This window comes from Manduca sexta, chromosome 16 (genome assembly GCF_014839805.1).
Source record: "Manduca sexta isolate Smith_Timp_Sample1 chromosome 16, JHU_Msex_v1.0, whole genome shotgun sequence".
Taxonomy (NCBI): Eukaryota; Metazoa; Arthropoda; class Insecta; order Lepidoptera; family Sphingidae; genus Manduca; species Manduca sexta.
The window spans coordinates 11,895,778-11,911,999 of record NC_051130.1 but is presented as its reverse complement, the minus strand read 5'-3'; the positions used below and the strand labels follow the sequence as shown (position 1 = coordinate 11,911,999).

Sequence of the window (16,222 nt, the reverse complement as noted above, 5' to 3'; positions counted from 1 at the left end):
TAAATTCTTTTACTTTCCTAAATTATAAGAGGTCTTCTGTGCAATCCCGTTTTAGATACAAAATGATTGGCCTTGTCTACACAGTCTATCTGGAACTGTGTTTTGTTAGTGGCAATACTTAGTTTTATATCTTTTATGTTTCTGAATTTTAGGTAACATTTTGAAAAAATGAGCCAGGCTGAATCGAAAAGTGTTGTGATCATTACCCTGATTATACAAACTCAGTATAGGTTTAACACGGCATAGGTTTTATTTTCAAGGATTTCGGGAAAGGTGCTGTTAAAGGATTGCAAAGTGTAAAAAATATTAAAATCAATGTATTATTAAAGAGGTATTTTGAATGAAATTATTTATTGTGGTGGCATTATTTTATTATAAGTCATAATAAAAATTAATTTAATAGATACATTTAAGAGCTCGTTTTTAAGCCGTAACATTTATAATATCACAAGACATTAACATTAAAATTAGCTTTGGTATCACCCAACTGCAATCAACCTTTTTTAAGTGCGCCATCAAGACAATATAGCAACGTGGCAAGTGGACCACTTGCAAAAACTCAGCGGGCCGCTAGTTGAGTATAGCTGGTATGACCAATTAATTAGGTATCTTTATTGCTATAGCTAAAGCTCCAAATTGAAACATTTTATAAAAATATTCTTATTATAAAACAGCGTAAAACTTCAAAATAGATGGTTATAATTTGAGCTTTGGTTCTAGAGGCATTTAAGATAACAAAGATAAGCAATATCCATTTCGCTCTTTGTTTACATATTTATGGAGGAAATAAGTTTTTACATTTACCTTTAATACATTTTGCCTTATTTTTTTGAACTCATGCACAATATAATATGACTTTGGCTCGCTATCAGCGAATTGATTTTTGGGTCCTGATCAAGCTCATGATCATTTAGATTGACAGAAATGTCAAAATAAACTTTGCTCAAAGCCTATTATAATAAGTCTGAAGCCGACACATTATGTAGGCGGATACGATAAAGAGATAGAAAATATAAAGTTATTTTCTATTCCTATCACTGTCAACATTGCATTTCCTATTGCATTGTATACTCCATTGCAACAACTCAGCGTTCAAGGTTTGTACTAAATAATTAATTTCCCAAAGACAAATTACGACAGTAGTATCACGTTACTCGTAAATGTATATAATGCTCAGATAATGCTCTTTGAATTACGAATACACGGAAAACGTTTTTCGTGACGTTTTGAATTAGGCCATAGACTAGACATTTTGAATCGATAAAGCAACTACAATATAACCGATTTTTGCCGCCTCCCTAATCTTGCTGGGCCGAGTGCACACTGCGCACTGCACTTTCACTTCTATGTTTCAAACGGGTTTGTTACGCAGCACCTATACAGAAGCCGGGCCCGTTTGGAGGTTGCGCTGCGATGCCTCGCCGTCGCATGCGGCACACGTGCTCTTCTATTCGCCGCCGGTCCATCGTGGTCACGAATTCTTTAGGCGGGTTCATGTAGTCGAGGCCCGTCCACAGCCGCTCTGCTACAGCACTAGTTCGCGGCCACACTCTGAAGAAATAAATAAACACTCGTCAGATATTGGAATTGTTGGAGTTGGAATTTTAAAGGTGAATCGTGCGGTTCTGGGTTCGATTTTAAGCCATCTAAAACTTGTTTTAGTTTTTCGTTTCGAAAAGCCCATAGGAATTACCAGGGATTGAAATCTTTATCCGATTTGGCTATAGTATCGCCACCTATCACTGATAGACTATCAGTGATTAAATCTTGATTTTATGAGCTAGTTACAGTAACAAAGTAAAGTGTGGGTACTTGTACGATATATCTATCTCTGTCTAGTCCTTCTAAGGATACAGAGTAAGACATGAACTTATGTTATATTTTTATATTGAAGAACTTTACAACAAAACCATGCATTTACAGCAATTTCTAATCATTGCACTAAGATCGCGACTCACTTCATAATGACATCAGTATCATCGGCTGTCTCGCCCCACAGGCAAACCTCGCCGCCCACGATCTTGTCAAGGTCTAGGGTGGGGTCCTTCTGATACACCATTAGCCGAGGGTCGTCCTTAAAATAATCATTCCAGTGGAAGTTCTTATAGTCCAAGTACCACGATGACGAAAATACTACGCGGTGGCCGGCAGAGAGAATCTGAAAGTTTGCGCGAAGTTTTTCATTGATATAAGTATATGGTAGGTTAATGATTAGACTAATGAATTTTTGACATCTACCGCAATTTTTTTGCTGTCAGAATGGCGCCAATATGAAAAAAAACTGATATAATATTAAAGATGTACAACTCAGAACAATAACACGCTGTTTTATTCAGCAGCAGCAGAATTATAACGTATACGAAAAATTCAGCATTCTCTGGTCATCCTAAGATCATCTGCCTCTGATCTCAGCGATATAAGGTGGCCATCATTTTTTACCTTACTTGCAAAATTAGGACTAAAGAATTCTTTAGTCCTAGACGCACTTCTGTGGCACGTATTGTTTAATTAAAAAAACTCAACGTATACGCAGCATCTTATCACTATAATCGGCACTTACCTTCACCATTTCACGGACCCAGTTGTAGTTCCACACTTGTATAAGTGTATCATTCGATAGAGGTACTCCGTTGTCGAACACTTCCTAAAACAGTCAAATTCTTAGTCATCGAAAAGAAGTCCACCTATGACCTTAACCATGCTTGAGCATCGTATTGATATTGGAATAAACGTCTTAAAATTATACATAGAGCTTTCAGAGGAAGAAAATCATAGCCTCAAATAAATATTCTCATTGTATGATTTAAAGGCGATGATTGCTACGATGATGGTTACCATCACTAATGTAATCCTTCATTAAGTGGCAGCTAGGCCGGAGACTTCCACCGTCTCCCATAGCTACGAAACTTGTATAGCAATACCATCTTATACGTATAGATTATATTCTATAGCCAGCATTTCAAATCCGAATTGGACCATTTTCTGAGGCGGGTTGCGCAGTCTTCTGAATTTCGACATCAAACGAGATTTGATGAAACGAGTCAAGGGTATGTATTTTTTTAATGTTTATAGTGTTCTATTCGTGTCTATCTAGACCGCATCAATGAACCAAACATCGTGCACCTAGTATCCTATGCTAACTATCTTTATGCGGATATAGCCTTACCTATTAGATATACATATATCTATAAAAGTAATAGCGCAGTGACCGCCAAATCTCATACTTTTCTAAGCGTACAATGTTTTTAAAGAAATCCCAAGTGCTAATATTTGATATAATAACTATATAAATAATTATATAGATAACTCTTACTTGCCACACTATGGCCCTGGTATCATTCCTCAAAATATTAAGCGCTTTCAACATAAACTTTGAATGCAACTGGGTAATAGTCATGTGATGTTTGTTCATATATTTCTTGATATTTGGGTTGGATTCCCTGGAAAGTAATTATCAACACATTAAGGATATGCACCATGATGAGCCTGAGATGAGATAAGATGCTTGATGGATAATTCTCATAAAATAGACACAGGTACGTACTAGGTACAGTCAGTCTAATAAGTGAAGAAATTCACAACATGAAATCGCTTATACACATTTGTGTTTTTACCAACATCTTTTTATCTGGACCCTACTCCACTTACCATCAGGTGCAGCGTGACCTTTGCTGTGCCCATATAAGAAAAGGTTCTACCAAAAACTTATGCAAAATTGTCTGTTTAAAACATTTATCATTATTGTACACTTATGGAGATTGTGTTAGATTCATTTTAAGGCGCGTTACAAAAACTCGAAGTTTCGAAACACCCACGTGCCGCTACAACAGCAGCTTGCTGATGTCACGTTCTAAATATAGACTAGCAAATTCTTGCAGTACCTAGTAACTAGTATGTTGCGCAAGGACTTCTAGATGCGGTCATACTAATGGCAATATTTCAATAGTTCTATACTGATACGACGTCCTGTAAGCCCTGCAATTCAAATTTGCAGAAGTCAGCTTGGCATGGCTGTTTACATGGTAATAATTGTTTGCGGAAGTCAACTTCTGTAAGTTTTCTTGGTAATCTAATCATTAAAGAAATTATTAGTATTCAGGACATATTATTTATTCATTTTTCGCAAGTCGCCGAGCTTCACCGCTCGGTGTGCTAAAATGCATGCCACTGCATGGCTTACAGGAGTTGTAGCGTTGGGTATGAGGGCTGGAAAGTCTCTAAGTCGCAACTTACCAGCACCCTAAGCTGACTTCATCTCCACCGATGTGGAAGTAGCTGTCGGGAAACACTCCCTGCACCTCCTCGAAGAGTTCCCGCAGTAGTTTGTACGTGGTGCTGCTGATGGGGTTCAGCGGCCCCAGGCCTATCTCTGTATTCTTTTTGTAGCACTTCGCCAAGACCTGAGGGTAAGCGATACCCCACGAGCGCGTGTGACCTGCAAGGAAACGAAGTCTATGGCGGCGCGTAGACGCTGTCGTCTTGTTGCCAAGAAATACTACTAAGAAAGTAGTAGTTATTTAGGTAACTTTATAGATGTGATCTGTAAGAAAACTTAGTTTAAGGTGGTCCACAGACGTTGTCAACTTGTTGCCGAAAAATACGACTTGAAACTGATAGTTGCTTTGGCAACTTTGACAACTGTTATTTACATAGTGTAAAGCGCCTAAAGGAATATAACATTTTCATGAAATTATCTATGCTTTGCGTGATGCATCATGCAGTTGTTTGCAAATATATTACGTTTCAAAAGGCAATATCGATGGTGATGAATTGTAATTTATAACTCTACGTTAAAGTTTGTGGACAGTTAATAGTAGTGCTTAACTTCAAGCGAGCTGTTTGCTTGTTTTATGTCTCGTTTAGTCTTAATGCAGATGTAAATAGTCATTGGCTCACACCCAATCCCAATAAAACCATTTACATTCGCATGGAAAGCAAATCGTAACATTCTATTTATATAACATATCAGGCAAGTTCCTCAGTCCTAGTACTTACAAATTTTAGGTTTATATTACCTACTTTCGCAATACGGTATTTCACTCATTTCTTTACGTTAACCAAATATAAGATTGATTGAAATCCGCTTAAAAACAACAAATTGAATATAGTGATAAGAGTCAAGAAACTACAAAAGTCTTATACATATCAAATAAATTATAAATGTGTTTGAATTAGAGACTAAGTTAGTAATAATTTTACCAAACATTTCCGAACCATCCAAAATGAGCTGTTACAAAAAGTTATAAATTGTTTTAAAAATAATTATGTTGATTCGAAAGGACGGTATTGGTAAATCATTTGTTCATCTGGGATAGTATAAATACCAGACTCTTTATTAAGAACCAGGCATTATCATTGATTGTTGTGCAGCGTACAATCGTATTGTAACTGCCGTAAACAAAAGCTTATCTTAGCAACCGTAAACAAAAGCTAATCCACACCCACTAATAGATAAAGCTTAAGAAAGACCTAAATATATCAGTGTTTGTTTGAACGCTCGAATCGCTAGATTAATATTTCTAAGAATTTTCAAGATCCATACCTAGAGTTGAGAGTGTAAACATCCTTTCACTACTCCACATAATCCTTGGGGGTTATATAGCTTATTATTAGTACCATACTTTAGACTTTTATCTCGGGAATAGACGGATAGGTAAAGCCATCATCATCATCATCATTTCAGCCGGGAATCGTCCACTGCTGGACATAGGCCTCCCCCATTGAGCGCCGTAGGGACCTATTTGGGCCGCCCTCATCCATCGGACTCCAGCGACCCTCACCAGATCGTCGGTCCACCTCGTGGGGGGCCTGCCTACGCTGCGTCTCCCGGTTCGTGGTCGCCACTCCAGAACTTTTCCGCCCCAACGGCCATCAGTTCTACGAGCTATGTGCCCACTGCCACTTGAGTTTGACAACTCTAAGGGCTATGTCGTTTACTATGTCAGGTAAAGCCATGAGTAAAGGAAAAAAGAGCCTCACTAGGCACGTCTATTTCGGGCACCACTCGCACGCCGCGCGCCGCCGCGTAGCCGATCACCTGCGCGACGTCGGCCGGCGTGTACACCAGCGACGGATGGAACGCACCTTTATCGCTGCACACCAAAACACTTTTTAAACAACATGGTTATCAAACAGGCCGGCGTTATGGTGTCGTATAGCGATGAATACACTTCTGTCCTCAGTCAACACTCTATCTGGACCATACTTCATGTACTACCATCACGTACAGCGGGGGTCAATTTGACGTGCCCGCAAAAAAAAGACAAGTAAGTTACTCGTCAGATGCTAAGCGCCACGAGCGAGCCGCACGCCGGAAGGTAACTGATACAATTCCCCACAAACAGTAACAATGCCACCAAGACCTTGTTTTATAAAGCAACGTAACATTGAACACTCGTTAATCTGATACATTAGATATTATGTTTCATATAAACTAAACAGAAAACTACTAAAACTACTTGCACGGTGTTGGTTGGCGGTAGAGACTTAGCGGTGGTGCCTTTCCAGCCGGCTCTCACATACGAAAGACCTATCACCTAGTAATTACCATCTAATACTTCTCCCATGATGTCTTCTACATTATGATTTGTTCCTCTTCAAACGGGGTTTAAAAAAGTTGTTTTTGGTGGGCTGCTGCCATGCCACTGGCATTGTCGATTTCCAAGAGCGAGAGTGACCACTTACTTACCATCAGGTAGGCTGTTAGCTCGTCTGCTTTCGGGGGCAATAAAAAATACTGCTGAATGAAAAACGAGTAGGTCATGCGGCTGATTCTTAGGGATATAACTGTCAGTGAACAAAGTAACTTTGAATTTAACCTGCATGAAACTGAAGGTCAAATAAAATAGATATTTACGTTCCATCCGAAACCTTCAGAGCGCATATCAGTACATATATGTACGTAATACTATAAACTTGTTTGGCTATCATTCAAAAAATTTAGCTATAACCAGCGAATTACCTTAAATCAGGGAATCTAGTGCTTTGATAAGGGAAGCTCTGATCATCCACTATGTGCCAATGCAGCACGTTCATCTTGTTCATAGACAAGGCGTCTATGGTCTTCAGAATGTTATCCAAGGACAGATAATGTCGTCCTGTGTCTATGAGTAGACCACGATGCTTGTAGTCTGGGTAGTCAGATATTTTCGTGGCGTTTATATGAATTTCCTGCAAAATAATGCTTCTGTTATGGCCTTTGTAAAGTGCACAAATCCTTAGAAGGGTAGCAAATTGCTTCATTCAATAGAAAAATATATTATAGTCAAAACTAAGTCAAGTTCGTGAAGAGGTTTTCGTGACTCGTAGGTATTAGAGGCAGCGTAGACTATTTTTATTTTCCGAAACACGGCAAGGTTAGATATTGATTATTGTGTTTTCACGGGTGCGTAGGGGATCGTCAGTTAGTCACGTGAGGCTCGAAAGGGGGGTAAGCAGGAAACGAAACAAGAGTGAGGGGGGTATAGGAAGATAAAACGTGGATTTATTTTTCACGAATAACACGATTTGTAAACTAAAAGCGTCATGTGACCAATATACCTTTCCTTTATTATTTTTATGACAGAAACAATCTGCAGCCTTAACAATGTGGTAGGAGGAGAAACAATTGTTTGAACATTTTTAACAAGATGTGTGTTTTGTATTTAAAGAAGGTAAGGACGAAAAGGCTTAAGGCTTAGGCTTAACGCTTCGGTAGGGGAGAAGGGTCTAAGTCTAAACCTTCACCATATACTTATCACGAGGTAGGAAGGACATTCCTTAATTAAGTAGGTAACATAGTAAGAAAACCTACAAACCTTAGAATTCTCCAATTATTTTCTCCGCAAGAAATTCAAAGGTAGGTTATACCGCCAATAGACTAGCATGATGTACATAAAAAGGTCTAACCACTCCTCCTATTGGAGAAGGCACGTGAGCACATTCAGCAACTTTGCTGATATTATTATTTGCTATTTTGAAGGTGACTATGAAGGCCCTTCTCGTACTAGCCCTTATCAGACATTTGGGACGGTCGCAGGATATCCTGTTGCATAACGATAAGTAAAACTGATAGTTGCAATAGCAACTATATTTTGTATGCATTAAGCTTCACACGAAGTCGAATTCAGATATAAGTACGACTATTCTTTCTCAAAATGATTCCTGCATGACCATATTTAATCAAAGTGGCTCAAGAATATTCTTGACTTAGAATAACTATAGAGTATCTACTTAATATATGCGTATCGGAGTGTTATCACTAAATGACAATAGAAAATGATCTGTATTGCACACTTTCAAAAACATTTGGAAATTTCACGGTGCTTGTTCCGGAAATAAATTGCCTATACGCTTTTACAACGGCTCTCTGTTTTCACAAAACAATTTGAAACAAATATTTGCCTAGGTATGACACCAAATGAATACGATCAATCGTTTATACGGTTCATGGTCTCTCGCGCTAGTTTCTATAATGTAGATATTACATTTCCTGACATAATTCCATGACGGTGGTGTAGCTTTGCATTACAATTAACAGGAAATAATTGTGCCCACATCAACTGTTTTTCAGTAGCATCAGAAAATTTTAATTATAATTTGTATAACACGGAATAAGGAAAATTAACTGCGTGATTATATTTAATTATGGGCGATCTAAATTGAGGCTAGAAATGATGAGATACGGAGGAAAAATTAATGCAAGAGGTTATCTTACTCTTGACTAATTTTTTAATTGGAAATTGACAGACAGAATATTATAAAGCTGAAGAGTTTGTATGAATGCGTTAATCACAAGAACTACTTAATCTAATTTAGTTTTTATTTATAAAGCTACATTACTCCTAGTACTGTAGCCTATTTTTTATCTCGGTAAAAAAATATCCCGGAAAAAATATCACGCGAACGTAGCCGTAGGCAGAAGCTAGTTACTAAATATTGTGAGTACCTATTTTACCCAAAGAAAGGGATCAGTGCAGGTATTGCCGAGCCTGATCGCCTAAACTTTGGTCTTATGCCATCTAACTTAAAAATAGAAAACAATAAATATCTATACTCACCGTATAATAATTGCCAAAATAAAGCAACTGAGTGAAACTCTCCAATCCTCTCAGAATTCCCCAAATCGATGCACTTTCCAGAGACGACTTCTTGTTAACCTTGAGGTCGTCTGCATAAAATAAGAAAAAGAAATTATAGTGAACTTTGCACCTAAAAAATATTTATAGGGGTTAAATGAAAGCAATTTCAGTCAATCCGTCGCGCCGCGCCGCTAAAACCAAACCTGATTATTAATAGTCTTATTTTCAAAGCTAGTTAAAATTTGTTGCTTTTCATTAATAGTTATATTCCGAGGACGGTTACCTGAATACGTACACACACTCACGCCTTTTATTACGAAGGGGTAGGTAGAGACGGAACGCCTCGACAGGCGACATAAACATGCCGGCCTGTTGGAACCGGATATACACAGGTTGATCTTGGACCGCGACATACTATCCGGGTGGATATAAAATATGTCCTACCACCAGCAAAAAACAACGTTATTTGATCAAATAATAAAGTTGAAGTTAAGTTTTGAGATATCCGCGTATATATTATTAAATCTTATTGAGCATAATTCAGCTTATCGACGTGCAAATGCAGTGCGCCTCGATTATCATGTAGATTAACTAATTTAGACTCAAGCTATGTGACACAAAGTTATTTATTGTACGATGTTATTTCGATAATGTACTACCTATATCTAATAAATTATATGAAACATATTTACTAAATTGCAGCGATAAAACATAGTCCAGCAGTGATTGTGTTGTGGTTGTTGTATGTGTGTATGGAACGTTATTTTTTTTCTAGACTTCTATTTATAGGTTAACCAATGAAGTGCGAGTTCTAGATCGTGATAGAAACGGACTGTGAAGATGAAGGTCGCGGTTGCGAGACCGAATATTCAGTCTATTCATTGTTAGTTAGGTTTCATTACTTTATTGAATAAACACTTTTGTTACCTGTAAATTGTTATACTTAATAATATATTCTATACACTTCCTAATGCATCATCTAAAGCAGAGGTTGCTAAACGTTTTTATTCTTATAGAGCCCTTCCAAAATGTTGGTTCTGGTGGCTCTTTTTTTGATTTCGCAGAGCGAGTGCCATATAAGTACCACCCGGCCATTGCGGGGACGTCTGGACAGTTATGTTGGGATCACTGTGCCTGTTACGACCTCTATCAGTATTATCTGCCTACATTGATAGGTAAAGTCACGCCAACATTATAGTACTTTACTATCAAACCAGAAAAATATTCGGGGACCGCCGCTTATGAATTGAGGACCCCCATTTTTTTATCACGCCAACGTATACCCCCGTCATGCATGATTCAGCTTAAGTTTTTACCATCTATCTCGTTTTCAAGTTTCAACAGGGCCTAATCCTTGCAAATTATGTTACAAATATATACAAAATGTAACCCGATTTTGGATTCAAACCAAAGATATGCTAAATGAGTCAACATCCTACAGAATTATCACTAGCCCAAATTTTACACCTATTTGTATTGGGTTACATACAAGCCTATATTACTGCCGAAATTATTTGTGCATCGTTTTATTAGTTCAGTACCAAGTAGGTAGGTCTACAGACGCACCTAAAAATATCTAAAAATAGTTCTTCAACGAACCCTGATTGCCGTAATGGCAGTCGCCTTTATTATTGGTGCGCGAAAATGCATACCTAAGAGTTATTTTGTAATTTACTGACTTAAGTTCATTGACGTATATTCTACCGATATATATATCAATGCTTAAGTTTTGGTGAAAAAGATGTCAAATTGCATACAATCAAAACATTAGAATAATAACATTGAAAACACCTAATAAAACTAAAAGAATATGAAAAAATTATACCTATGTAGGTCAAGTCGTTTTTGAGTTAATACTTTAGCAGATCAATGTACCTAACATTACAATTTTAAATACCGCTAAGTTTAGTATAAAGCTAAGTTTAGACAGTACTCGCAGCAATATAGTGCGCAAGAACTTTCAGATATAGATGATCTAAACATACACTTACAGTAGGGTAAGCACTAGCGGCAATAACGCAATAATTTACACTAGCTTCAAAATTTGTTAATGTTTAGATTTTTTATTTGCCACAATTGTTTACATGGTAACATCGCTTGTGTAAGGAAACTGCAAGTTTTATTGTTAATATAAACCTCGCTTAAAACTGGTTGGTTACACCTTATGATGACGCTGCAAAAAGTCTACAAGTTAAAGATACTAACAGCTTTCATCCATGTCGAAATGAGGGTACTCCTCGCACTCTCCCTCCAGGACCACGCTCAGCTGCGTGGCATCGCCTTGGTACGTGTCGCCTTTGGGCCTTTTCTTTCGCTTGGCCCACTTATTGTTTTCTTTAGCTGTGGAGTGCATTTTCTTCCAGATGTTGTAGTAACGCTCCAAGGCATTTTTAAGGATGTCGCAAGTGTGATTTGTTACCTGTAAAGATACAGGTATTATTATCATCATCATCATCATCATCAGCCATAGGATGTCCACTGCTGAACATGGGCCTCCCCCAAAGATTTCCAGATCGACCTATTGGAAGCGGCTTGCATCCAGCGACATCCTGCGAATTTTATGAGGTCATCTGTCCACCTCGTGGGTGGACGTCCGACGCTGCACTTGCCAGTTTGTGGCCTCCACTCCAGAACCTTCTTGCCCCATCGGCCATCAGTTCTGAGAGCTATGTGCTCAGGTATTATTATGATTAAATATGTATTATAAAATATTGTTCACACGCCTCAGACTTGCCGGAGTCATCATTTTATGTACTGCCGGAGTTATGAATGTATTGTTCGTCAATTATGGTGTGCTTGGTGAAAGAAAATATTGTGAGGAAACCTTAATAATTTCGACGGCATGCAAATTCAGGCAATGCTAAGGAAAGAATGGTGGGATGAAGCTTAAATTCTCAGTAATAGAGGAGGGACATACCCAGCGATGGGGTAGATGATGTTCGGTATCTATTAAGTTATTATTTTGTTCTAACATTAACATGTAATATCTACTGCTGCGCTTAGGTATAGGGACTGAAAGTTTTCTAACTTTCCACGTTTCTACACATAAGGAAAAATATTCAGGTGTTTCCCTAAAACATATAAAATATAATAATCTACTTAAGCAACTGCATATGACAAAGAAAGATTACCTGGTTGCTGATTCTGTCAGCTTCTAAAAATTTACCGTACTAAAGCACTAAGCACTTAGTGAAACTATTGTGAGTATCAGTTACAATCTGGCTAAGGAAGGCCAAAATTAGAAGAGTGGAAAGAGCTGGATGAGGTCTACGTGTCACAGGACACGCTGATCACTGAAGCGGGAATCCGATGTTAGATTTTAAGTTAAAATATATTTTCAGTATGTTTGTTTAGTATCAGCAATAAAGGCTGAGGGTCCATATACGTCGAATTCACACGTCTAGTGTTCTCGCAGTTGAAGAAAAACGTAAAATAATTAATAATCATGGATATTTCGGCCTTTAAAATTTAATATGACGAAATTTTAAAGGCAGAAATATCCATGATTTATTTTTAGTATCTGCTTAAATAAATGCAATAATAAAATCGATGTTGAAGTTGGATAGGCAAGACTACCAACCTACATTTATTAAATATGACTTAGTATTTAGTTTGTATTAGTGAAACTGGCTGGTGACTGCTATACGGTGTCGGAGGCCCAGCCCGTGGCGCCGCGGCGGCGGGTGGGGTGACGACGGCTCGTGGCGCCATTCCACCTCATGTAAGGGGCGAAACTCGGTCCTTGACCTATCTATAACTATTAACTATCGTTTGATTTGCCCGGAGTTCAACACGCTTTAATTTATTTATTTTTAATTCGCAATAAAAATAACCTACATATTCCTAATGCCGAAGCCACACTTAAGCTAATGTCAAAATCCAATAAATGAGGCGTTTATATTTGCAAAACCTCAAATCGTAAATGTCAAATGTGTAATTCTACTGTAATATTGTTGCAATAAGACGGCGCTACATCTAATGTTCGATCGAGACTCGATTAAGTAATGCGATTATAAATGAACTTAGATGTTAGGTCTTTACTAAAGACCTCATGTGAATCGCGCGGTGACCCTGAGATCACTGGTAATATTATTTATGTCGTAATACGACGAGGAAAAAGTAACTATTTCTCAGCTGAACACTCCTTGATGAAGCAATATTTAAAATAAAAAAGGAAGGAAACTAACATAGAACCATAACAAGACATACATGTTAACAATACCACACTAGATATAACTGTACACTTGATATAATGCTAACTTGAAGTAGGTATGTTTTTATAGCATATGGTAAGCAAACGAGCGTCGAGTTTTTCTAATGGTAATGTAATCACTTTACTTCATATTCATAATATATGTATGTAGCTAACTGTACAACGTACATACATGCTAGACTAATAGCATTAGTTACCGATCTATAAGGAGAAATACCAATTGCGACGAAAGAAGGGATTAATAGTTTAGTTAGGTACCTCATAGGATGTACGAAACGCAACAGAAGACCGTCAGCAAAGAATACTAACTCAGGTTGTTACCTACTCCATTATTTATACAGCATAGACTACCAAACGAGCAAGCAAGTCTTGTAGGAATATATTGCGCAAACACTTCCAAATGCATTTGCACTGGCAATTCAATTTTAACAGTCTTGCAGAGTAGAAGTTCTTATCGGAAATCTATTTCTGCAAGGTTTATTACAAATCTTAGAAACCTCGCATAACGGTATGTAATCTGCACCGCCCATAAACACTAAGGAATAAATACAAATAGGAGACATGAGGAAAGGGGATTTATCTCTGAAAAACCCGAAACATCGCACGAAATGTGACACCAAGCTGTCAGTTTACCGTTGGGTGTCAGTCAAAGAGTTCGATAAATATCATATTCGGGTGGGTCAGCTTTGAGTCCATTTAATGCAGCATTAACCTTAAAGCAATTTACTAAAACTAACTTATTCTAAGTATATCCGCGCCATAGTCTACCACGGTTCTAGCCGTTTCGTGGGTAAGATCAAAAAAGGGCCTTCAATGCACCACACGAGACCCTAGGCGGATGCCTTTTGCTTTGCTCGTAAAAAAAAAGATTTTCGTCTGTGTGTTCCGTCCCACAATGAGACAGAGGGAGAGCATGGCGCCATATCGGGCATAAATATCCGACTCCGGGCTTATATTGAGTAAAAAAAGCCAATATAACTTTGCCCGACTTGGGATGATCTCTATGAGAAGTTATCATAATTATATATCAATAGAATAAAGCAGACATAGAATAAGTATTATGTTGACTATTTTCCGCTACAGATATAAGCTGATACTATTACATCAATTTAGGTATAGAAATAAGGGTCGTATGATCACTACAGATGTATGGCTTCGGTTGCGTCGAACGCACATCGTCTTGTATTGAATACGTTTAGCAAACATAAATATTATGTTTATTTAGTTGTATAAATAAATTATTTTTAGAAAAACTTGTAACCGACCAGAGTATATTGAAGTGCTTGACAATCTATCAAGGTTTGTGGAACGATTTCGGTGATAAGAGCGGAACAAATAAACAGATAAAAGTTAGAAAATTGATTGTCAAATGTAAACAAAAATTTTGATTCGATAATTTTTGCTTTTATATTTGGATATTAGTTTATAAGCATTTAATAAAATAAATTTAAACACATACATATTGTACTACTCTCAAAAAGTTAATGAAATGATTAAAAATAACTTATTCATCCATATGCCAAATGACTACAAAATTCTAAAAAAAAAACAAAAAGTAAAAATTAAGAACTTACTGTTACATTAAACTGTGCTGGATTAAATGTAAAATAATCCAATTGCTTATTTTCATATTGGGGTTGTGGCCATACATATCCCTCTGTAGGGGGGTACAGGGGCCCCGGTTTAATTACATAGCCATCACTCGAGGACGATTGGAAAAATAAAAAATATAACAAAACAGCCATCACTAAAACACATATCACAATTAATATTATGCACCACCAGGTCTTCGTTAACGCGAGTAAACGCGCGAAACGTTTTTTCAGTACTGCCCCTGAGCACGCTTCACACATGACAATTCAATCGCTAGAGAAACAATAATCATTATAATACACTATTTATGTCGATATCGGACGATAATAATATTACCCGCCAGTACAAAAACACGGGCACGCTGTCGCGAGGTAAAAACTGTAGTGTTACGAAATATGAATTGTAAGGTTACTCACTACTAACTCACTCCCTAAACGACGACGGAATGGTGTATATCCATCCATGGGGGAGTAAACAGGATTATTGTCACTGAGCCAACATTTGGTGATTCTTTAAAAAGTTTCGATATGTTTTCGTTAATGAACTTAATAATACGTAAAATGATTCCCATTTTACAGGCTTTCTTGACTTACAATGTTTACTTATATTATGTACAAATGTAACTTCCGGTCAAATCTTGCAACTAATTTTTTATTTTTTTACATTCATATCAGGTTTTATATTTCATGTTATACCTACTATCTTTCGAAACCTAGATTAGACCTTATTAAAAATGTATTAATTCTAACGACATTAATTAAGTGACTGATAAAATTGTCATGGACCGAAGTAATTATTTACCTGGCCAAATTCGTCTGAGCATGAAAATTCATTGTATTCTAAAATACTTATTCCTTAAGATATACCGACTTCGCATTGCCCGCGCCTCTTAGCACAGTTATAGCGAGGTAACAGTTCCACACTGCCTAGTTCCGAATTGTTAGGTAAACCCACGCGCGCCCCTATTTTGTCGAAAAAGTGTGACTCAACATGGTGATCTGACGATTGGAAGGAAAACAGCATAATTAATTCATATAGCGGTGTTTAGTTGAAAATCCCGTTTAGGTTTTTAGGTCGCGGTAAGATGTATACACGATACACCACGTAACAGCGCATATTCGTGTGCAGGCGCTTCACGTGACATGTTGCCGACCAATAAACTGCGCCTGCGCACGTGCCGTAGAGGAGTCCTGTAGACCATGGCGCGAATATAATTTGGCTAAGTGAGTTTTAAGGAGTATCTTAAACTTTATGCTGCATTCAATAGAGTCATTACTAAATTGACCTATCGCAAGGATATCTGTTTTTTTATGAATATCGTGCACTTTGGTTTAGTTTATGAGTAAACTATAAACAT

At 37.5% G+C, this 16,222-nt stretch overlaps 1 protein-coding gene across 2 annotated transcripts; it reads right to left on the bottom strand.

The window, feature by feature from the left end:
• Positions 1-353: 353 nt before the first annotated feature.
• LOC115451800 (beta-hexosaminidase subunit beta) lies at positions 354-15,353 on the bottom strand. Of its 2 annotated transcripts, none has more exons than XM_037439276.1 (10): positions 15,282-15,353; positions 11,265-11,478; positions 9,039-9,148; positions 6,962-7,170; positions 5,980-6,092; positions 4,234-4,435; positions 3,314-3,440; positions 2,561-2,644; positions 1,959-2,158; positions 354-1,551 (listed from the first exon to the last, which is right to left on the bottom strand). In XM_037439276.1, exons 1-10 carry the CDS (start codon positions 15,327-15,329, stop codon positions 1,365-1,367), a joined length of 1,494 nt encoding a protein of 497 aa, XP_037295173.1. In that variant the 5' UTR covers positions 15,330-15,353; the 3' UTR covers positions 354-1,364. The 2 variants fall into 2 exon arrangements, with proteins under 2 accessions (XP_037295173.1, XP_037295172.1); XM_037439275.1 differs by having other exon boundaries at positions 14,847-15,290.
• Between the last annotated feature and the right edge of the window lie 869 nt (positions 15,354-16,222).